Consider the following 23,156-nt stretch of genomic DNA (forward strand, 5'->3'; position numbering starts at 1 on the left):
AGCTGGCATCTGCCTTGCTCGTCGCTGTATCCTCGGGGAGGATTAACTAGTAAACCAGACTGAATGAACCCATCCGCTGGCCTGGGGGTTCCCTTTGACACCACTCTCTGACGAAGCTCACCTGCTCCTGATGCATTTCAGAGCCATCGAGAAGCTAAGCGGGCATCAGTTTGAGAACTACTCCTTCAAGATTTCCTACATCCCGGATGAAGAGGTGAGCTCCCCTTCGCCCCCTCAGCGAGCCCAGCGTGGGGACCACTCTTCCCGGGAGCAAGGCCACGCCCCTGGGGGCTCTTCTCAGGCCAGACAGATTGATTTCCCGCTGCGGATCCTGGTCCCCACCCAGTTTGTTGGTGCCATCATCGGAAAGGAGGGCTTGACCATAAAGAACATCACTAAGCAGACCCAGTCCCGGTACGTGCCTCCGGGGCTTCCTTTGCTTCGTTCTGACAGGCCTCCTGAGTGCTGGTGGGGCCCAGTCATCCTCAGGTGGCTATTGCTTGCATCAGCATTGGCGGGGGAGGGGGGGCGGCTGTGCTGTATGGGATGGTGGCTTCTTAAAACTACTAACAAACTAACAAAGCTGGGGACTTTAATGTGCTTTCATGCCAATAGCCTAAAGGTCATATCCTGAACTACTAAAGGTTCGGAAAGAAGGTACTGATCACTTCACAGCGGAGACTAGTCCTCGTAAGCTTATTAATGCTTGTGAATACATCAGTTTCTAAAACAGCAGAGGTATGGGGCTGAGTTTTGTGGGATCCCAGAAACCATTTAATTCTTACCTCCTGTCTCGAGTTGGAGCGCTGAAGGGTAGTCATTCTTTGAGATCACTTAGGTGGTCTCGTAAATAGCTATGTAAAAGAAGTGAGTGGGTCTGCTATATTAAGCAAGAAATGAAGGACGTTAGCCTTATGTATAGTCTGTCTAGGGAGACTGAAGCAGGAGTTGGAGTTGAGGAGTTAGTAGGAGTTGTCGTGGATAAAATGACCTGTGGGATTGTTGATTTTTGAATGTTCTTAAGAACACAGCATGATATAATAAAGCACAGGACGCAAAGACCCATGTTCAAGATTTACCATTTAATGGCTCTATGATTGTAGGAAAAAAAGTTGACTTCTCTGAGCATCAACTGCTTGTTCCGTAAACCAGGATCATTGTTAGATTTAGGACAGCCAGGCAGATTGAAAGAAATAACTGCTATGAAAGTGCTTAAATTGCAAAACACCAAGTTGCTGACAAACGGGAGTTACTTACATGCCTAGTGCATTTTTTTCACGTCATCCATTGAGTGTCTTGTAACCTGAAAGAGAAAACACCATTTTCTTCAAAGTGTCGGAGTTACTGCCAAAGTATGGGCACTCATATGTATGAGTCCCAGAGTTCATTGTCATAGCAGTGAAATGATGACCCAGTAGAGAGAAGTACTGTCTGCTGTTCCATTTATTTTAAAATCAGCCCTTTTCTCCCCTCCAAGTTTACTTCACTGCAAAAGTGATTTTTAGTTATATGTCTTCTTGTTCCAAAAATTTCTTAAAGTGGCTTTTAAAATGCAACAAGTTTAAATAGAAGTGAAGTTTAGTTCTCAAAAATATGTGCCCATTTTTTACAAAGAGACCAAAGACTTGGATCTGGGCTTTCTAACAGCCAGAGTAAAAAGGGATACAATCAATTATGTAATTTTCAAAGATAACAAAAACAAGTGGGGCCACAACTACCCTAAAAAGTCTGATAAAGTCATCAAGCTTTTGAGCCATTAGTTTTAAGAGCCTGGAAGGAGGCAGGCTGCCAGTGGCAAGGAAACCAAAAACTTAGAGAGGCAGAGAGAGGGCATGCCTCTGTTTTTAATCCACACTCAAATATATAAAGCTTGCTTGAATTTGGTGTTTGGATTTGGATTAACATATGGCTTTTAAAAGCTACAGTCAGTTCAGGGACTGGTACCATGCCAGTGTGCAGTGTTACCCCCACTCACTTGACCCTTTGCTTCTGTGATCGTTTGAAAGACTACACAAAATACTTCACTTACCAAACTGGCTTCATTACCAAGTTGGCTTGGTGCCTTTGTCCCACAGCACTCCTGCAAGAAATATTCCCTTCTAAATGGAACTGCAAATAATCCAAGTTTGGCACAAGACGTCCTGCCCTGCTTGCCACCTTCTTGAGGAATGGCATTGGTTGCACACGTGCTAATGACACTTCATTGTCTGTGTCCCTGCTGTACGCTGGCCCTTGAGATGCTTTCTCAGGACTAGGATCCTGGCCCAGATGATGTTGTGTTATGGCTCCTGATCCTTTCCCTACAGGGTAGACATCCATAGAAAGGAGAACTCTGGGGCTGCAGAGAAGCCCGTCACCATCCATGCGACCCCAGAAGGGACCTCTGAAGCATGCCGCATGATTCTTGAAATCATGCAGAAAGAAGCTGATGAGACCAAACTGTAAGTTTGCATACAATGCCCAGATCGCTTAACAGAGAAGAAGAGTAAGTTCTCATTCACGTCACACAAGAAATTTTTTAAAAAAACCTGTAATTCTGTTACTCAGTAAAGGGAGCAGGGGACAGGATTATTTTTTAAGAAATTTGTTCCCAAGGAGAATATAGTAGGAAATAGATCTTTTATGTTTTAATATGGCTGTTTCTCCACTTAGATGTTTCTTTTGGTGATCTGAATGTTTCCATCACTCATTACTAATAATTACTGGTAGAAACATAGATATATGCTTCTAATGCCATGCAGTGATGAAGGTATTGTGTATCTGCACCGTTCAGTATGATGGCCATTGGCAACATGCTGCTATTGAGCACTTGAGAGGTGGCCGGTGCAATGGAGGAGCTAAATTATTTTATTTTAATTCATTCAAACTTAAATAGTCACATTTAAGGCTAATGACTATCATACCAGACAGTGCAGATGTGTTTGGAATGTACATTGTCATCGAAACCATCATTTACTGTTCTGGAAAAGGTTTCTCTACCATGTTGCATTCTTAAATTTTCCTTAAGTAGTAGAAACTGGTATCAAGTGGCTACTTTACTCTTTTTTTTTTAAGATTTCATTTATTTATTTGAGAGAGAGAGAAGGAGAGATAGCACGAGAGGGAAGAGGGTCAGAGGGAGAAGCAGACTCCCTGCCGAGCAGGGAGCCCGATGCGGGACTCGATCCCGGGACTCCAGGACCATGACCTGAGCCAAAGGCAGTCGCTTAACCAACTGAGCCACCCAGGCGCCCTACTTTACTCTTTTTTTACAAAATACTTCTTGGGATTCCTGAGTGTTGTACCAGTTCGAATGGCAGGTACAGTTCTTACTGAACCCATTGACTTTGTATTATAAATGAATTAATAGTAATGGAATAGACAATGAAGAAGTTCCCTGTCAGTTTGGCAAAAAAATCCACTTATGGGTAGTGGCAGCAGTTTTATAGAAAAGCAGTGAAGGATAAATCAAATATAAAGTTAACTTAACAAATAATGTCAAATAAGAGTATGAAGATGAGAAAATGAAAATAAAAATAAAAAATAAAACCAAGAAGATGAAAGTAGTCCTTAAAATCTATTCTCAGATTTCATAAGGGACTCTAACTTATGAATTTATTACTTATGAATTATTTACTCTGTTTGAGGCCTTTGAAACACCCCAAATGCCATGGCTTCGTTTTTTTTTTTTTTAAAGATTTTATTTATTTATTTGAGAGAGAGAGAATGAGAGATAGAGAGCACGAGAGGGAAGAGGGTCAGAGGGAGAAGCAGACTCCCTGCTGAGCAGGGAGCCCGATGCGGGACTCGATCCCGGGACTCCAGGATCATGACCCGAGCCGAAGGCAGTCGCTCAACCAACTGAGCCACCCAGGCGCCCACATGGCTTCGTTTGAATAAGCCCCTCCTTCATCCAAGTTATTGAGAACTTTATAAATAACACCCTTCCTGGTCCTTCAACCTCAGGACAAGCAGCTTCAAATATTCTAAATAATCAAAAAGACTGATGTAGAAATTAAATTTTTGAGTTTTCATGTAGAGCCAACATAGTGTTTGAATATCTTTGAAATCAGTTTTTTTGAGTGCCACACCACTGCTAAGCACTGTGCTGGGAAATGAGGCTACAGCCATAAACAGGACCCAGTTCCTGCTTTTATGGAGCTTATGATCCGGTGGGAGAGACATTCACTAAACAAATACACCAGTAGGTCATTAAGCACAGCCATGAGACATGTGAGAGCCGAAAATAACTGCATGTAAGTGGAGGGCCCTCATCAATGTTTTAGGAGAACGGGAAGAGATTTGCCGGGTTCAAAGAAGACCTCCCTGGGTAAGTGACATTTAAGCTGAGTCCTGAGGGGTATGTAGAAGAGGGATCCTAAATTTTCTTTTTATTCATTTATCATTTACTGAGCACCTACTCTGTGCCAGGCATTGTTCTTTGTGCCAGTAAACAAAGCCAACAAAAACCTCACCCTCTGAAAGTTCCATTCTGGTGGAGTTGGTTTGAATGCTGGTGTATAGTAGCAATGCAATTGGTCCTAACTACCAGAAAACATAACAAGTGGCTTAAACAGTAAGAAACTATTATTCTGTCACGTAACGAGAAGTCCTGAGGTGGACGACTCAAGGTCAATTGAATCACAGACTCAGAGACTCACAACCTTTCTTTCTGCTCTGTCTTCCTCAGGATGTCAGATACTCCCCTGGTGATGACAGGGTGGCTGTAGTGATTTCAGACCTTGTGTCCCCACAGAAAAATATTCAAAAGTTGAAAGAGAGGGCATCCTTGCTCCTTCTTTTTTGAACATTTTTTTCTGGTGAAAAACACATAACAAAATTTATCATCTTAACCATTTTTTATTGAGGTATAATTGACATATAATACTATATTTGTTTCAGGTATACAACATAATTATTGGCTATTTGTATATGTTGTGAAATGATCACCACAATAACTCTAGTTAACATCGGTCACCATACACAGTTACAGTTTTTTTCTTGTGACAAGAACTTTTAAGATTTGCTCTCTTAGGAACTTTCATATATTCAGTATAGTATTATCAGCTATAGTCACTGTGCTGTATACATTGTATCTCATGACTTTATTTTATATGGAAGTTTGGAACTTCCAACTCCCTTCACCCATTTTGCCCATACCTCACCGCCCCCCTACCCCTGCCTCTGGCAACCACTAATCTTGCCTCTGTATCCATGACCTTGTTTTGTTTTAGATTCCACATGCAAATGAGATTATGCAGTATTTGCCTTTCTCTGATTTATTTCACTTAAGCATTTTTAAGTGTACAGCTCAGTAATGTTTATATATATTCACATTATTGTGAAACAGATCTCCAGAACTTTTCATCTTGCAAAACTGAAACTCTATACCCATTGGACAACTCCCCTTTTCCCTCTCCCTCTAGCTTTTGGTAACTACCATTTTACTTTCTGTCTCTATAATTTGCTTTAGAGACTGCTTGTAAGTGCAATCATGCAGTATTTTGTCTTTTTGTGACTGGCTTATTTCACTTAGCATAATGTCTTCAAGATTCATCCAAGTTGTAGCATGTAGTAAGACTTCCTTTTTAAAGCTGAATAATAGGGGCGCCTGGGTGGCTCAGTCGTTAAGCATCTGCCTTCGGCTCAGGTCATGATCCCAGGGTTCTGGGATCAAGCCCTGCATCGGGCTTCCTGCTCTGCAGGGAGCCTGCTTCTCCCTCTCCCACTCCTCCTGCTTGTGTTCCCTCTCCCACTGTGTCTCTCTCTGTCAAAAAATAAATAAAAAATCTTAAAAAAATAACTTTAAAAAAAATAAATAAAGCTGAATAATATTCCTTTGTATGCATATATCTCATTTTGTTTATTCATCCATTGATGGGCATTTGGGTTGCTTTCACCTTCTAGCCAGAATAGTGCCGTTATGAACATGGGTGTGCAAGTAGCTCTTCAAGATCCTGCTTTCAGTTCTTTTGGATATATACCCAGAAGTGACATTGCTGGATCATATGATATTTCTATTTTCAATTTTTTGAGGAACCTCCATACTGTTTTCCATAGCAATGACATTTTACAATATCACCAACAGTGCACAAGGGATCCAGTTTCTCCACGTCCTCACCAGTCCTTGTTATTTTCTGTTATTTGGGTAGTAGCCAAACTAATGTGTTCGAAGTAATATTTTGTGTTCACCATATCTCATAGTGGTTTTCATTTGCATTTCTCTGATGATTGGTGATATTGAGCATCTTTTCATATGCTTATTGGCCATCTGTATATCATCTTTCAAGAATGTCTATTCAAGTCTTGGTCATCTTTAAAATGGGTTATCTGATTTTTTTTGTTGTTGAGTTGTAGGAGTTCTTTATATATTCTGGATATTAATCCTTTATCAGATACATGATTTGCAGATATTTACTTCTTTTCCCTATGTTGGCTTTCCACTCTGTTGACTGTGTCCTTTGGTCCACAAAAGCTTTTAAATTTGATGTTAAATTTGTCTGTTTTGGTGTCTATTTTGGTGTTGTTTGGAACTTGTCTATTTGGTGTTTGTTGCCTTTGCTTTGGTGTCTCATTGCTAAATCTAATGCCATGAAGCTTTCCCTGTTTTCTTCTAGGAATATTACAGTTTTTAAGTTTTACATTTAGGTTTTATTCCATTTTGAGTTAATTTTTGTATGGGACTAAGATTAGAGTCTAGCTTCATTCTTTTGCATATGGATATCCAGTTTTCCCAGCACCATTTGTTGAAGATGTTGTTCCCCATTGTGTTATCTTGGCACCCTTCTCAAAGATAATTTGATCATATATGCAAGGGTTTATGTCTGGGCTCTCTGTTCTGGACCATTGGTTTATTTGTCTGTCTTGATACCACTACCATAGTGTCTTTTTTTTTTTTTTAAGATTTTATGTATTTACTTGAGAGAGATAGTGACAGAGATAGAGAGAACATGAGCTGGGAGGAGAGGGAGAAGCAGGCTCCCCGCTGAGCAGGGAGCCCAACATGGGACTCGACCCCAGGATCATGACCTGAGCTGAAGGCAGAAGCCCAACCAACTGAGCCATCCAAGCGCCCTGCCATTACCATAGTGTCTTAATTACTGTAGTCTTGTAACATGTTTTGAAATCAGGAAGTGTGGGTTCTCTAGCATTGTTCTTCTTTTCAAAATTGTTTTGACTGTTCAGGGTCCCTTGAGATGCCAAATGAATTCTTTTATTTCTGCAAAAAAATGCCATTGGGATTTTGATAGGGATTGCATTGAATCTGTAGAGGAAAATTTCAGTCTTTCACCATTGAATATGATGTTCACTGTGTGCTTTTTACAAATGGCCTTTATTTCGTTAAGATAGTTTCCTTCTATTCCTAGATTGTTGAGTGTTTTTATCATGAAAGGGTGTTAAATTTTTGTCAAATGCTTTTTCTGCATTAATTGAGATAATCATGTGGTTTTTGACCTACATGTATGAACCTACATTAATGTATATTACATTGATTTTTTTTTTATTTTGAACCACCCTTACATTCCAGATGTATATCCTACTTGGTCATAATGTATCATCCTTTTAATGTATAATGCTTTTGAATTCATTTTTCTTGTATTTTGTTGAGGACTTTTGTATCAATATTTATCAGGGATATTGGTCTGTAGTTTTCTTTTCTCGAAGTGTCTTTGTCTAGCTTTGGTATTAGAGTAAAGCTGGCCTCATAGAATGAGCTTGGAAGTGTTCCTTCTTCTTCAATTTTTGGAAGAGTTAGAGAGGGATTGGTGTTAATTCTTCTTTAAATGTTTGGTAGAAAAAATAATGTTTGGTAGAATTCTCCAGGGAAGCCATCTGGTCCTGGGCTTTTCTTTGTTGGGAGGTTTTTAATTACTGATTCAATCTCCTTACTCATTATTTTCTGTTCAAGGTTTAGTCTTAGTTGGTTGTGTGTTTCTGGGAATTTATCTGTTTCTTCTAGGTTATCACTTTGTTGATGTACAACTGTTCATAGTATTCCCTTGTAATCATTTTTATTTCTATGACATCAGTTGCAGTGTCCCCTCTTTCATTTCTGATTTTAGATATTTGAGTGTTCTTTCTTTTCTTAGTTAATCTAGATAATGTTTATCAATTTTGTGGATCTTTTCAAAAACCAATTCTAGGTTTTTTCTTTTGTTTTTCTGTTATCTCTTTTGCTTATCTTTGCTCTTATCTTTACCATTTCTTTCCTTATACCAGCTTTGGGTTTAGTTTATTCTTTTGCTAATTCCTTGACATTTAAATTTGTCGATTTGAGATCTTTTTTTTTTTTTTTAAATCCATTCAGCCATTCCATGTCTTTTAGATTGGGAAGTTTAATTCTTTTACATTTAAAGTAATTACTAATAGGGAAGGACTTACTCTTGCCATTTCATTGTTCTCTGCATTTGTAGCTTTATTGTCCCTCCTTGTCTGTCTTAACTGCATTCTTCTGTGGTTTTTTTTTTTTTTTTACTTTGTTCTTTGCCTTTTGGGTTTTTTTAGTGATATGCTTTGAGTCCCTTCTCATTTCCTTTTCTGTATATTCTATAGATATTTTCTTTGTGGTTACCACTGCAATTATATAAAACATCTTAAAGTTATAGCATTCTATTTTAAACTGATAGCAACTTAAGTTCAATCATATTCAAAAACTTTGCTCTTTTACAACTCTACCCCCCACTTTGTTACTGATGTCACAAATTGCTGTTTATATATTTTATACCCATTAACAGATTTATCTTTTTAAAAGTATTTTTCTCATTTAAATTCTGTGCATCAAAATTAATATAAGTACAGGTTATTATATTTGTGTATTCACTTTTACTAGAGAACCTTATATTCATATGGCTTTGTGTTGCTGCTCACTGTCCTTTCATTTCCATTAAAGGACTCCTTTTAGCATTTCTTTTTTTTTTAGTATTTTATTTATTTATTTGAGAGAGTGAGAATGAGAGAGAGAGAGAGCACATGAGACGGGGGAGGGTCAGAGGGAGAAGCAGACTCCCTGCTGAGCAGGGAGCCCGATGCAGGACTTGATCCCGGGACTCCAGGATCATGACCTGAGCCGAAGGCAGTCGCTTAACCAACTGAGCCACCCAGGCGCCCATCCTTTTAGCATTTCTTGTAGAGCAAGTATAATGATAAGGAACTCACTTAGCTTTTGTTTATCTAGGAAAGTCTTAATTTCTCCTTCATTTTCACAGGAAAGTTTTGCTGGATACAGTATTCTTGGCTGATGAGTTTTTCTTTCAGCATTTTGGACATATCATCCCACTCCCTTTAGGCCTGCAAAGTTTCTGCTCAGAAATCTTATGGAAACTCCCTTGTATTGAATAATCACTTTTCTCTTGCTGCTTTCAAGATTCTTTCTTTGTCTTTGACTTTGGAAAATTGGCCTTATAATGTGTCTCAGTGTGGTTCTCTTTGGTTTTGTCCCAGTTGGAGTTCTTTGAGCTTCTTGAATCTACATGTCCATTTCTTTCCTAAGATTTGGAAAGTTTTCTGCTATTATTTCTTCAAATGAGCTCTCTGCCCTCTCTCTTTCTTCCTTCTGGAATTCACCTATTAGTCCATTTGATCTTGGCCCCTAATTTCCTTAGCCTTTCTCTGTGCTCTGTGGGGACCTTTTTTCATTCTTTTTTTCTTTCTTCTACTTTGACTTGATGATTTCAAATGACCAATCTTCAAGTTTGCTCATTCTTTCTTCTGCCTGTCAAGTCTGCTGTTGAACCTCTTTAATGATTTTGGGGGGGGGTTCGGTTATTATATTTTTTAGTTCCATTATTTGTTCTTTATAGTTTCTCTCTTTGTTGATATTTCCATTTTGTTCATGCGTAGTTTTCCTGATGTTGTTTAGTTGTCTGTGTTCTCTTTTAGTTCATCGAGTGTCTTTATGACAATTATTGTAAATTCTTTGTCAGGTAGCTCATAGAGCTGCATTTCTTTAGGGTTGGCTTCTGGAGTTATATATTTATCCTTTGATTAGGCCATATTCCCCTGTTTCTTTGTATGTCTTTTAATGTTTTGGTAGGATTGGGGCATTTGAAAAACAACCATCTCTTAGTCTTTGTGTACTAGCTTCAATGAGGGGAAGACCTTCCTTTACTTATCAGCTCTACTGGAGGTATTAGGGCCTCTCAAGCCTTTTCTGATCTCTTTCTCCCCCTGCCTTCTGACTGTAGAGCTGCAGCTCTAACATACTGCTCACCTCTTTTTTCAGCAGCTTTCAAAACTGGCACCAGTCTCCTCAATGCTCCAAGTGAGGCAAGACAGAAACCAGTCCCTTGGGTGGCTCCCAGATAAGCCAGGATGTTGGATGTATGATCCAGTCTTTTGTTTGCATCCCATGGGAAAATCCCTGGTGTGGGAGATTTCCTCCCATTTGTTCCTCACTATGCAGCATAAGGGAAGGAGCATGTGTAGCCACACTGAACACTGCAAATTTTCCCACCCCTTTTACTGGAGTCTTTTCTTCGCTTTACAATGGCCAGGGTCCTATAGCTTCTCAGCTGAGCTCTGGACTTCTCACAGAGGCATTCCAGTCTCTCTATTGTTGTTAACTTGGTGTCTCTGTGGGGTGAGGAGGGCCTGTAGCATCCTAGTCTGCCATCTGGCTGATATTCTCCCTTGTCTTTTTTAAGAACAAGAAAAACCTTCCTAAAGTCATGCAACAGACTTCTCCTCATACCTCATCGGCCAGATTTGCCTCATGGACCCACTTCCAGTCCATCTTAACAAGGGAATATAATTACTGTGGTTTGGTTTATGTTAATCAGAATTCTGATTGCACTGGGGTTGATGAGGGAACCAGCCTCACCTAAAGCCAATCACCACTTGGTACCTGAACAAAATGACTTCTGTTTGTAAAGGGAAAAAAGTGGTTTAATAGCTCTTAGGAGGCAACCAGTGTGTCCACCTTAAGTGTTAAATTGTTGTTTGTCTTTTTTAGAGCTGAAGAGATTCCTCTGAAAATCTTGGCCCACAATGGCTTAGTTGGAAGACTGATTGGAAAAGAAGGCAGAAATTTGAAGAAAATTGAACATGAGACGGGGACCAAGATAACAATCTCATCGTAAGCCACCCATTCAGTTTAATTGTGCCCAAACTGGAGAACTTGAGCATTTTGATATGCCCAACTCCTTCATCTGCCTTTCCTTAAAATAGGAGTATAATCATAAGTGATGTAATTCTCTCCAACACCATCAAAACAGATGCATAAATAGTTACCAGTCAGACATTTTCTACTACGGATATGAGCTAAGTCACCTCTAAGATTTGAGATAAGATGGCAAGTATTTGATACCACAGTGTGTGGTGAGGGAATCCTCCACCAAGACTTGTTTGTGATCCTTCTGGGATTTTATTTTTCCTTTTGAAAAAGGAAATCTCTCTTTTTTCTCGGTGGCCAGCTTGCAGGACTTGAGCATATACAACCCTGAAAGAACCATCACTGTGAAGGGCACAGTCGAGGCCTGTGCCAATGCAGAGGTAGAGATTATGAAGAAGCTCCGTGAGGCCTTTGAAAATGATATGCTGGCTGTTAATGTAAGTGCCGAATGCTTTCTTCTCTACTGGTTTTCACATGTGTTTTCAGGCAGGACACAAGCCTCTCTAAGAATAGTTGTCATTCAGCTAGTGAGGAAGTGCCTTAGAATAGATATGCAGAGTTATTACTGCCTTCTTGGGGCAAGAACATTGAAACAAGCAGGAAACCAACTCCTCGTGGATCGTGATAAATGCACTGGACAAAATAGTGTGAAACGATTAAAATCATAACTTGGAAGATTATAAAATGAAGAATTGCTTATGATACAACGTTAATTAAGAAAAGAGCACATAGAAGTGTATTTAACTCAGGTTACGGTTATGTAAAATAATCTGGAGCAAAATGACTGGAAGGCTGCTTACAAAAATAACAGCTGGTACACTAGGAAAGTGGGATTTTTTCCTACTTTACAAACTTTCTATATTGTCCTGTTACTTTTTAAATTTAAAAATACATACTTTAAAATTAAACTCTGCTTTTCATCCCTTGCTTACTGATCTGCACGTCTGGATCACCCAATATATGTTGTCCAGCACCTTGGCTCTCACTGATGCTTCGAGCAGACGTCCGGGTTTGGGCATGTCCTTCCTGTTATTGCTAACTAATTCTCACTTTATAATGGGGAGACACCAGTCTGACATTCAGAAATCTTAAAAATAATTGTCTATCAACAAAGCCCCAAGCTCCACTCAGAGGAGTAATTTTTTTCATTTTTTTATTACAATGATTTTCTAACATAAAAGAGGAAGTGATACTACAATAAGTCCTCATATGCCTATAATCCGACTTGAATGGTTATCAGCTCATGGCCTGTTTTGTTTCATCTGGACCTTTGTCTGCTTTCCCACACTCCTTGAATGACTTTGAGGCAAATCCCAGACCTGGTAATATTTCACAGAGGAGTAAATGTTGAGCTCTGTAGGCTAAACCCAGTGCTGTCAGTGCAGCTCTTTCTAAGGACCCTCCTCCCCAGGTCAGAACACTATCCCCACCTCGCCCCAGCCCCACCCCCTACCCCGTAGCAGCCCACATCACGTGATAACTATGGAACATGATGAGGAGAAGATTGCGTTGTCACCTCCCTGTTTGTGTGTATTTGTGGAAATATCCTCAGATGATCTCATTTTCTTCTTTTGGGCTCTTGACATCGTATAATAAACATCTCTTCTGTGAATACCCAGAAAAGTTACAGAAGAGTCTGGGTGTACCAGAGTACCTCAACTTGAGCATACCAGTTAGACTCATCCATGTCTGCACCAACATCATGTGTTGATAGGTGAATAACAAAATTACTGGATCTTAGGTTTCAGATGAGGTCAGGGTTAAAGATCCCAGCTCTCCTACTCCAAACATCCTAAGAGAAGGCAAGATAACGGGTGGCCGTTGTCACAGATAAGAAAACAGAAAATGTTAGCTGCTTAGTGTTCAGGAAGACAAAGGTAGGAGCAGGGAGGACACAGTCCAGGTGACGACATCCCTCTGCCTCTGAAGGGCTGGGCAGTTCAAACTCACCACAGCCTAGGTGAGCATCCCCATGTATAAATGGGAAATTAGCAAGCAGGTGAGAAGATCACAACACTGGCAACCAAATGGTGAAAAATTCAAAGTTGTGAACCATCCTGAACCTGGAGAATGGAGTTTACATGTGTGGTATCCCAGTGAAAGGTCTTATCTTTCTCTGGATAGAGTTGGAAAAACTATTAACCCAATATGTTTTAAATATATTCATTCCACAAGTATTTATTGAGTACTTACTATGTACCAGGCACTGAGCGCACAACACTGAGTAATACAGTCTCCATCCACAAGGAAATTATGGTCTAAAAGGGAAGAGGCAACTAATCAGGCGATGCAAATACCCTGTGATGATACTTGAAATATCATTTGAAGGAAACACAGGAATGTTGGTGGGGGCGCATAGAAAGGGCACAGGCGCAGAGACCTTCGGGGTGAGAGAAGGTTTCCTGGCTGAGGGGACATCTAAGTTCAGGTGAAACCCACATGAAGAGCAGGTCTTAGCCAGGTAAGGAGGAAGAGAAGCACATTCCTTACATGATGGATAATGTGTGCAGGAGCCCAGCAGGGAGAGAGGAGCAGGATGGGCAGGGTGGGGCTGAGGGGTGAGCCGAAGAGAGGGTGTGGTGGCCTGGGTCCCCCAAAGGAGCCTGGTTGGCTGTGTTATGATGTGTGGACACTCTCAGAGAAGCTTTGAAGGAATGCCATGGTCAGCTTGAGGTTTGGAGAGCCCACCCCAGCAGCAGGGTGGTCCATGAGGCCAGGGCAGTGCTGATTAGGAGGCACTCGTGCCAACCAGCCAAGAGATGGAGGTTGACCCAGGCAAGCTGGGCCTCTCTGGTCTCCTCCCCTCATCTTTTTCTCCATTTCTGTTCCCAGCAACAAGCCAATCTGATCCCGGGGTTGAACCTCAGCGCACTTGGCATCTTTTCAACAGGACTGTCCGTGCTGCCTCCACCAGCAGGGCCCCGAGGAGCTCCCCCCGCTCCCCCTTACCACCCTTTCGCTGTAAGTAGCTCAGCATCCAGAGGTTTGCTCATGCTCTGGGCACCCCCAGGCAGCAGCATTACTCTGCTATGTTGAATCACAGCTAAAGCTTTAATTTGGAGGCCATAATCATAAGTGATTGTAGGATAAATCCAACATTTCTTAGGACTTCTTCCTAATGGACAGATAAATATTATTAAACCATCCTCTAAATATATGCTTTTGAACATAGTATATATCAAATCTAGGAAAGAAACTGCAGTGCTAGCAAATTCACTAACTAGAAGCCTCTTTATTATAAAACAGGATTTGTTAGCTCAAATAAGAATCTTCATGATTATTGTTCATTTATTAATAGGGTACCTGGATAACTCGAATATACATATTTCTCACCTGTTTCTACAACTCAGATGCATCATATTTTATTAATAGGCAGTTTTTAAAAGAAAATAATACACAGTGTTTGTTTCTAAACACTTAGCACAATGCCTGGCATTTAGTAGGTTCTCAATAAGTATTTATTGTTTGAGTCATCATTAATAAAAAGGGAAATGTGAATGTTATGAGTTTTCTAATTGTTGCTTCCATTTACAAGCATTATAGATCAATACATTGTCAAATTTGGGTTCAGGATACTTGACAGCTTATTTTTTTTCACTCCTAATTCTTTTCTATTCATACTGCTTATTGTTTAAACAAACTTTCTTCCCTCCAATGTTTATACTTTTTAATGGGAAGAGTTAGGTTGATGAACACTACGTTAGCTAACACTCCTGTCTTTTGAGAGGTGGTCTGTGGTGTAAGCATTGCAATGTGAGAACTCCTAGTAGCTCTTTGAGTTATCTGTAGGAGACAGGGTGAAGCCACTGTGTTCTTCTGCCAGCACTATATAGACATGAACTGGCACCCACGTTTTTGGTCACAAGAATATACACATTCTCCAGTCTTGTTTATATACAGATCTTCTGAGTCATTTCTAAATCTTCATACCATTTCTTTGGAGTTATATCCATTTTCTTTTAAACTAAAGGATAGGGCCCAATATTAGACCATGCGTGTGGGGGTGGGGCCAGGTTAGAGGGAGCTAGGCTGTGACAGGAGGGATTGTGGCAGCTATCACAGTCATGTGGCTACTCCAAGGCGCTAGAACATCCCTGAGAGGTGTACATCCCCATGTCTTTGCTGTGAGATTTGAGAATGACCAAGGTTAGTCCATTCAGTGGTATTGAGACACATCTCATTTCTTAGGAGAAGGTCTGCATCTACTGCCTACAGAAGATAACCTGAGAGGGGCGCCTGGGTGGCTCAGTCGGTTAAGTGTCTGCCTTTGGCTCGGGTCATGATCCCAGGGTCCTGGGATTGAGTCCCTGCATCAGGCTCCCTGCTCAGCAGGAAGCCTGCTTCTCCCTCTCCTCCTGCCCCCAACGTGTGTTCTCTCTCACTCGCTCTGCTCTCTCTCTCTCTCTCAAATAAATAAATAAATAAATAATCTTAAAAAAAAGAGAGAAGAAGAAGATAACCTCAGAACTGAAGTTGAGATAAACATAAATGGTCAGGGGAGAAGTATGATAGAACAGGCCACTTCTAATATCGGTAATCTGAGATCATGGGGTCAGCAAACCCCTATTTTGAGATTTAGTTCAGGGGCCAGACTCACCTACCACTTATTTTTGTAAGTAAAATTTTATTGGGGGTGCCTGTATGGCTCACTTAGTTAAGCATCCAACTCTTGGTTTTGGCTCAGGTCACGATCGCAGGGTCATGAGATCAAGCCCTGCGTTGGGCTCCTCGCTCAGCAGGGAGTCTGCTTGAAGATTCTCTCCCTCTGTCCCTCCCCCTTCTCACAAACTCACTCTATCTCTCTAAAAAATAAATGAATAAATCTTTTTTTTTTTAAGATTTTATTTATTTCAGAGAGAGAGTGCACACAAGCAGTGGGGAACAGCAGAGGGAGAGGGAGAAGCAGGCTCCCCGCTGAGCAGAGAGCCTGACACGGGGATTGATCCCAGGACCCTGAGATCATGACCTGAGCAGAAGGCAGACACTTAACCGAATGAGCCAGCAGGTGTCCCTCAATAAATCTTTTTAAAAAAATTTATTAGAACACAGCCATGACCTTTGGTTATATGTAGTCTGTTTGCTTTTTTGCTGGGATGGCAGAGTCGCATAGGTGCAGTAGGAACCCTGTGACCTGCAAAGTCTAAAATAAGTATTTGGCCCCTTACAGAAACCGTTCACAGACCCCTGTACTGAAACAAGGGGAGAGGCTATTGTGTGATAGCAGAATATTTTCTAAACTTGAAAATAAGTTTTGCCAGTTGGAAAGTTTCCTTTCATCTGAGATTTTTACTACAGTGGGAAGATAACCATTTTACTAAAATACATAGTTCCCGTTCTTCATCAAATAGATTTTACTTATTTTTTTTTAAGATTTTTAAAATGTATTTATTTGACAGAGAGATAGAGAGCACAAGCAGGGAGAGCACAGGCAGAGGGAGAAGCAGGCTACCCACTGAGCAAGGAGCCCAACATGGGACTCGATCCCAGGACCCTGGGATCATGACCTGAGCCAAAGCAGACGCTTAACCGACAGAGCCACCCAGGCATCCCAGTTTTTACTTTCTTTATAAAGTTAAAAGCCATGTACTTCTAATCTTGATCCCATAGATCAAGATTAGGTTCTAATCCAGAGCACGTAGTTGCCCCAACTCTCTGCGACAATATGGCTCCCCGGGGCAGCTGTGAAAGTGCAGGCCAGGGCATGGAGGTGGCCATCGCTACCTACCTGCGCAGGACCTAGGACAGGCCCCCAGAGCCACTCTTGCAGAGTCTGAGGACAGGGTAGGGTGGGGGTGGTGGGCATGCTTTAAATACTTATATTATTCTCCTGTCACATAGGCTTTCAGTTTTCCAGGAACCTCTAGGGTATTTCTTTGCTTTTATGTATCACAGAACTAGTACTTTTGCTCTCGGCATCCAAAGGTCAAGAAGTCTCTGTACCTCCTTGTAGCTGGCTTATTACACATGCCAGGGTTGGCCTCTGACCTCTGAAATTTTGGAAGCATATGTGTATGTTTGAAAACTTCTTTTTTATTATTTTCTGGTTAAAAAAAATAATATGTGCATAGTATTTAAAAAGCAAATAATACAGAAATGTAGAAAGTGCAAGTTTTTCTCAATATAGAAATAACCAGTGTTTGCATGTATATGCGTGTGTGTATATATAATTTATATATATATATATGTTACCTATATTTAATATATATGTATTCAAATTTTTCACTCTACTGTGAAAATCCTTGTATATACATCTTGGCTCTTTTATCCAGTTATTTCTTCAGAATAAATTCCTTGAAATGGAATTTCTTAGCCTAAGAATGTATAAATTTTATACATAATATATAATTATAAAATATATAAATATAAATGTTGATACCTAACATATAAATTTTGATACATGGAGGATATACTACTTTTCCTTCCCACCAGTGTATTTTTAACCTTGGGCAGGTGACTTAACCTCTTTGCATCGCGATGTTGCTGGTCTATAAGATGGGGTAGTAATCATATACATATCATGGGGTTGTTGTAAGGTTTATTAAATAAGTTAAAACCTGCACATAATAATTTCTATGCAAACATAGCTGCTGTTGTCATCACTTTTACTTTCCATCTTTTACTTTTACTCTAACAGCATGATTATTTTTTTTCTCGATGAATTAGAAAGATGACCAACTTTTAATATGCTTGGGAAAATATAACAATATATAGAAGTTTTCTATTTCTTGAAGATATCCGTAAAACATCTGGGCCTACCACCTTTTGTTTGTTTCATTTGTAAACTCTTCAATTTCTTGTAAGTTTTTGACTTAGTTGTGTTGATTTTTATTTTCCTGTAAAAGTATTTATCTAATTTTCATATGTGTTGGCATAACTTCTACAGAGCGGACTATTGGCCTTTTAAATCCCCAAACTTGTGTATTACTCTCTTGTAATTCCTAGCATCATATATTTATGTTTTCTCTTTTTTTCTTTTCTAAGTTTTGTTTTGTTTTTGTTTTTGTTTTTAAGTAAACACTACCCCCAACATGGGGCTTGAACTCAGGACCTCAAGAGCCAGAGTCTCATGTTATACGGACTGAGCCAGCCAGGGGCCCCTCTCTGTTAGCTTAATCAAATGTGCTAGGGCTTTGTCTATTTTAAACTTCCAAGTAGTTAATGGTTTCTTTTTTGTTATCTTGCAATTGTTTCCTGTACTTTGTATTCAGACAGTGTTATCGGAACATTTCTGATTTTTGTGGCCTTACTCACGCATAATCAGTTTTTGAATTCATGGGCTTTCGGAAAGATGTACCTTTTTCTGATGGGCTCAGAGTTGTGTTTATAGCTATAAAAGCAAGCTTCTCATTGGCAGCTCATATCCTCTATATAATTATTTTTACCCGTATGATTTATTATATGATGGGAGAAGTTTGCTGTTCTCCCACTGTGATTATGGTTTTGTCAAATTCTTGATTGTAACCAAGTTTGTTTAGTGTGTTTTAGTCAGCTCACTCTAGAAGGAATCTGAAATTTTATTCCCAATTATTAAGCTTTCTTTCTTAATACGCAGTCTCATAATCTATAGTTTAGAATTAACTAAACTGTAACTGGTTACTTTGCTCACTGCAGATGGTTTCTTGTGCTCCATATGCTCTCATTTTTTGAGTTATTTGGGGCTTTTTTGTTAGTCTGTCAGGAATACTTGCTTCAACAATCTTTTTCAGGAATAGTACATAAGTAGCATAACTTCGAAACCTTTCTAGATCTGAAAACGCCTTTCTTTTCCCCTCACACATGAATGAAAGTTCAACTGGCTGTCTAGAGATTCTAGAGTCCTAGTGCCTTTAGAACTCTGAAAACAATACTTTCAGTATTTTGTTTTTCAGGTACATGTGCTAACCAGCCTGATTCTCATTTTGTAGATAGCTTTTTCCTCCTTCTGTCTGCAAGTTTTTGCCTTTTTTAGTATTTTTGCCTTCCCCCTCGGAATTCAGAAATCTGAATCTCAGCCCTTTGATCTCAAGTTTCAGATTTTTCTTTAGTTCAGGAAAATCTTTTGCTTCTGTACTTAATGTTTGTTTTACTTCTCCTCCCTCCACTTCATTTTCTCCTTCTGGAACTCCCACTTTATGGCTCATCTCTGTTCTCATGTCTGGTTCCTTCTTTCTGTTTTGCATGGGTTAATCTTCCAATGCCCTGATGGGCTTTGCAGGAGTGTCTTTTCTGCTGTTATATACAGCCTCTGTTCAGTGTTTCCTTTCCAAGATCAATCTAGGTCCCTCCTTGTTTTTTTCTCATAGCAGTTACTTACATGTGAATGAACTGTCATCTTGAATCTAATTAAGAAATCAAATCAAAGGGCGCTTGGGTGGCTCAGTCGGTTAAGCATCTGCCTTCGGCTCAGGTCGTGATCCCGGGGTCCTGGGATCGAGCCCCACATCGGGCTCCCTGCTCAGTTGGGAGTCTGCTTCTCCCTCTTCCACTCCACCTGCTTGTGCTTTTGCGATGCATGTGCTCTTTCTCTCTGTCAAATAAATAAGTAAAATCTTAAAAAAGAAAAAAAAATCGGGCGCCTGGGTGGCTCAGTCATTAAGCATCTGCCTTTGGCTCGGGTCATGATCACAGGGTCCTGGGATCGAGCCCTGCATGGGGCTCCCTGCTCAGCAGGAAGCCTTCTTCTCCCTCTCACATTCCTCCTTGCTTGTGTTCCCTCTCCTGCTGTGTCTCTCTCTGTCAAATAAATAAATAAAATCTTAAAAAAAAAAAATCAAACTTTTTTTAAAAAGCTCTTCCTCTTGGGGCACCTGGGTGGCTCAGTCGTTAAGTGTCTGCCTTCGGCTCAGGTCATGATCCCAGGGTCCTGGGATCGAGCCCCACATCAGGCTCCCTGCTCGGCGGGAAGCCTGCTTCTCCCTCTCCCACTCCCCCTGCTTGTGTTCCTGCTCTCACTGTGTCTCTCTCTGTCAAATAAATAAAATCTTTAAAAAAAAAAAAAAAAAAAAACTCTTCCTCTTTCCTGAATTAATTCCCTGGGCTCATTTGTTTGCCTTGCTCAGCTTTGCTCCCCTCTGTCATGTTGTTAATTCTCTATATATGTCTAATGAATTTTAATTGTCTATTCATATATTTAAATAAACTCAACAGAAGGCATATTAGAATCTTTAGGGAAGTTTTTCATAACATGTGCCATGGGCCCCACTGGAACCCATGAATTCACAGTGTTCTAGGTGGGGGCAGCATTGGGTATAGTGGTTGAGATCTTGGGCTGCAGAGTCAGACACAGATCTGTGTTCAGATCTTGGCTCTGCCTCTTGCTAGCGTAATGGTTTCTAGTTTTCATCAGTTCCTGAGGTTGTCCTATGAGAACACAGAGGTGGATAAGCAGCCATTGTGGGGAAGCCCTTTGACAAGCTGGGGTAGAATGGTGAACCTTCTGAATCTTGGAGAGCTCTGCCCAAGTCCACTCCCTCCCCCCAGGCCCATGGCCCCATCCCTGTTTCCTAGGGAGAGCATCCACTGTCTTTGCAATGTGGCATTAGTCTGTCTTCACACTAAAGCTGTTTCAGTATTTTTTAACATAATCTGTATGCCTGACCCCTGCCCTGTCCACTACCCATTTCCTACCCCTCACTCTTCCTACCCCCTGATTTCTTCAGGCTTCAGTGTATTACTTAAATCTGGCATCATGATTATGGTCATACACAGCAGCTTGGAATGAAGGACACTGCAGTTCTTCCCAGAAAAGCTGGTCCAACTATAATTCCCTTTTTAATTTTTACAAATGCATTTGATATATACTCCTCTACTCACACCCCAGCACAGTCAAGCAGAGAGGAAAAGCAGACACCATTTTCCCTCAAACTGAGAATGTAACATGAACCAGTGGGTAATAATGACCGCACACCCCCTTGCTGCCACTGTTGGCAAGGGGTGGGGGCACACTTGACAGGGTCACCTTTACTATGACATCCTTCACCCATGATGCTTCTCAGATACTCAAAAATAAAGTCGCTTCTCCTTTGTAAAATAACAGGATTCTCAAACTGGCACAGTGAGGCCAACTGCTAAGTTGGGGTGGGGTTCCATATTAGCCTCCCCACTCCCTGGGCCCTTGGTTTATCAGATGGCTACAATCTGCTTTCCCAGTAAAGAGAACATGTATTCACGTCATCAGTGGGTAATTTCTCTGATCATTGTGACGAAGTCTGTTTTGAAAGCTTTCTTCCATTTGAGACTGTAGACTCCATTTAAGCTTGGGAGGATGGGAAATAGAGTGTGTGCTCTAAGCCGTACATTTCATTATAAACAGTGCTCCCTTAACACTCCTCATTCAACCCGTACAGCCAACGATAGATTCTTCATTCCTGTGACCTCCCTGAATGCCCTGGAACATCCTTCGGGGGCATCCATTGTACTTAGTTAGGGTCTAGTCCACATCAGAACCAAGGCCTGCAAGACCTCCCCATTGTTTGCAGATATCCTCTCTTACTTGCTTTTGCCGTACTGGTTTCTTTTCTGTTTTTCAAAAGGCCAACGCTTTACTAGCTCAGCTCTTCTAAGAGCCCTGCTTAGAATGTTCCTTCCCCAGTGCCTTGCCTAGGGTGCTGTGCTCTCCATGGGTCCCAGCTCAGATATCACCTCCTGCAGGGGTCTTCCTGGACCCTCCCAAGGTTGCCTTCCCACTCGTCATCCCCGCTGCTTCCCTTCCGCACATTGTCCCGTTCGCTTCTTTCACAACACTTGTCTGCCTCCCCGGTAGACTGTCAGTCCCGTGGTGGCAGCGACCCTTCTGTCTTAATAGCTGTGTCCCCAGCACCTAGAGCAGTGCTTCGTAGGTGGTTAGGTGCTCAGATATCTTTTTCAAGAGTGAATTGAACGGTCAAAGGAACCCTTGCAACAATATTAGAAGATCTAATTTCTAGAAGATCTAGATGATATTATTTTAGTCCATTTGTGGATGAGGCTCAGAATGGTTGAATAAATTATTCCAACTTGTATAGAGCTGGTGATTCACACTCCAGTCTTGTGACTATTCTGACTCCAAAAACCAACTTGTGTGCACAAAGCCAGCACCTCCACTAGAAATGAGCTCCTGGCTGCCGAGTTTAAGGTTCTTTCCCCACAACAGTTTTCCCCCTATAATAACTCATGAATAAAAGGAGAGCGGGGAATTCAGCCTTTTTATCCTTTTACAGCTAATTCTCTCTCCTAACCCGAGTGGTAGACCTACATTTGATACAGGGTTTATGTTGGGAGTATTTGAACCAGATTGGAGCCCCACTGTGGCTGGTCTACTCTTGGTCTCATGTGAATTTGAGGAAGAAAAGGCAAATAACAATTCAAAAGAATCATGGCTGCTCTGAGGCCTCCTGCAAGAGGAAGGGGAAGCATCCTTTCCCCAAGGCAGAGCTTTGAGCAGAAAGCCACAGAAATTCTCCCCTCATCCTCCATGGCTTAGAACAGGGACCTGCGCGAAGGGTCTGGAGCGGACTGCTCGTCAAGGAAGAAGCAGGCCCTAGAAAGACTTCTTCACGCCGCTTCCTGTCAGATATGGAGTGCCAGGAGAATCTGGTCCCATAGCACCCTCCTGTGGCTGTGAGATGTCACTGCAGCCTCTTTCCAAGGCATGAGAGCTAACGTTTGCTCTCACTACAGCAGGGATTCCCTTCCGTAAGCAGAGCTCTGTGGACAGCTAGGGCACCCCTGGGGGAAGCTCCCCTGTGTCCCCACCCCCTCTCCCCCCCGAGGCCAGAAGTCCACTCTCCAGGCTCAGAAAGGGGGACTGTTTCAATTGTCCCTAGTGAGTCGTAAGGCGAAGTTGTGATTTGGAGCTCACAGTGCAGCGGGAGATCTGGGAGACGGAGAACACCATGAAATTTGTTCAGGAGCCCTCAGACGAAAGCTAGGCTCCGGACTCGAAGTCTCATCCATGTCTGACCAGTGTCGGAAACCTAGGAGGTCATCCTGCAGGGTGGCCCTCAGGCGTTGGCTTCATGGTGACCTCCCTGCCTGTAACAGGCATGGCTGCGTTTATGTGACTTTATGTAAGGCACCGGTAACTGGACCATGCTGATTCTGTCAGTGT

The 23,156-nt window shown here is 41.3% G+C and overlaps 1 protein-coding gene across 5 annotated transcripts in view; it reads left to right on the top strand.

The window, feature by feature from the left end:
* IGF2BP2 (insulin like growth factor 2 mRNA binding protein 2) overlaps window positions 1-23,156 on the top strand; it is a 155,910-nt gene that overhangs the window by 119,903 nt on the left and 12,851 nt on the right. For 2 of the 5 annotated variants that reach the window (XM_025877188.2, XM_025877196.2), the window contains exons 6-10: window positions 142-414; window positions 2,307-2,441; window positions 10,931-11,053; window positions 11,391-11,526; window positions 13,922-14,050. In XM_025877188.2, the coding sequence (XP_025732973.1) occupies window positions 142-414; window positions 2,307-2,441; window positions 10,931-11,053; window positions 11,391-11,526; window positions 13,922-14,050 (796 nt within the window). The remainder of the gene's footprint in view (window positions 1-141; window positions 415-2,306; window positions 2,442-10,930; window positions 11,054-11,390; window positions 11,527-13,921; window positions 14,051-23,156) is intronic. The other 3 variants (XM_025877204.2, XM_025877212.2, XM_073896012.1) reach the window with 2 other exon arrangements.

Source organism: Callorhinus ursinus, unplaced genomic scaffold (assembly GCF_003265705.2).
Source record: "Callorhinus ursinus isolate GAN/ISIS: 27379988/994484 unplaced genomic scaffold, GSC_fseal_2.0 scaffold1, whole genome shotgun sequence".
In the NCBI taxonomy this organism is placed as follows: Eukaryota; Metazoa; Chordata; class Mammalia; order Carnivora; family Otariidae; genus Callorhinus; species Callorhinus ursinus.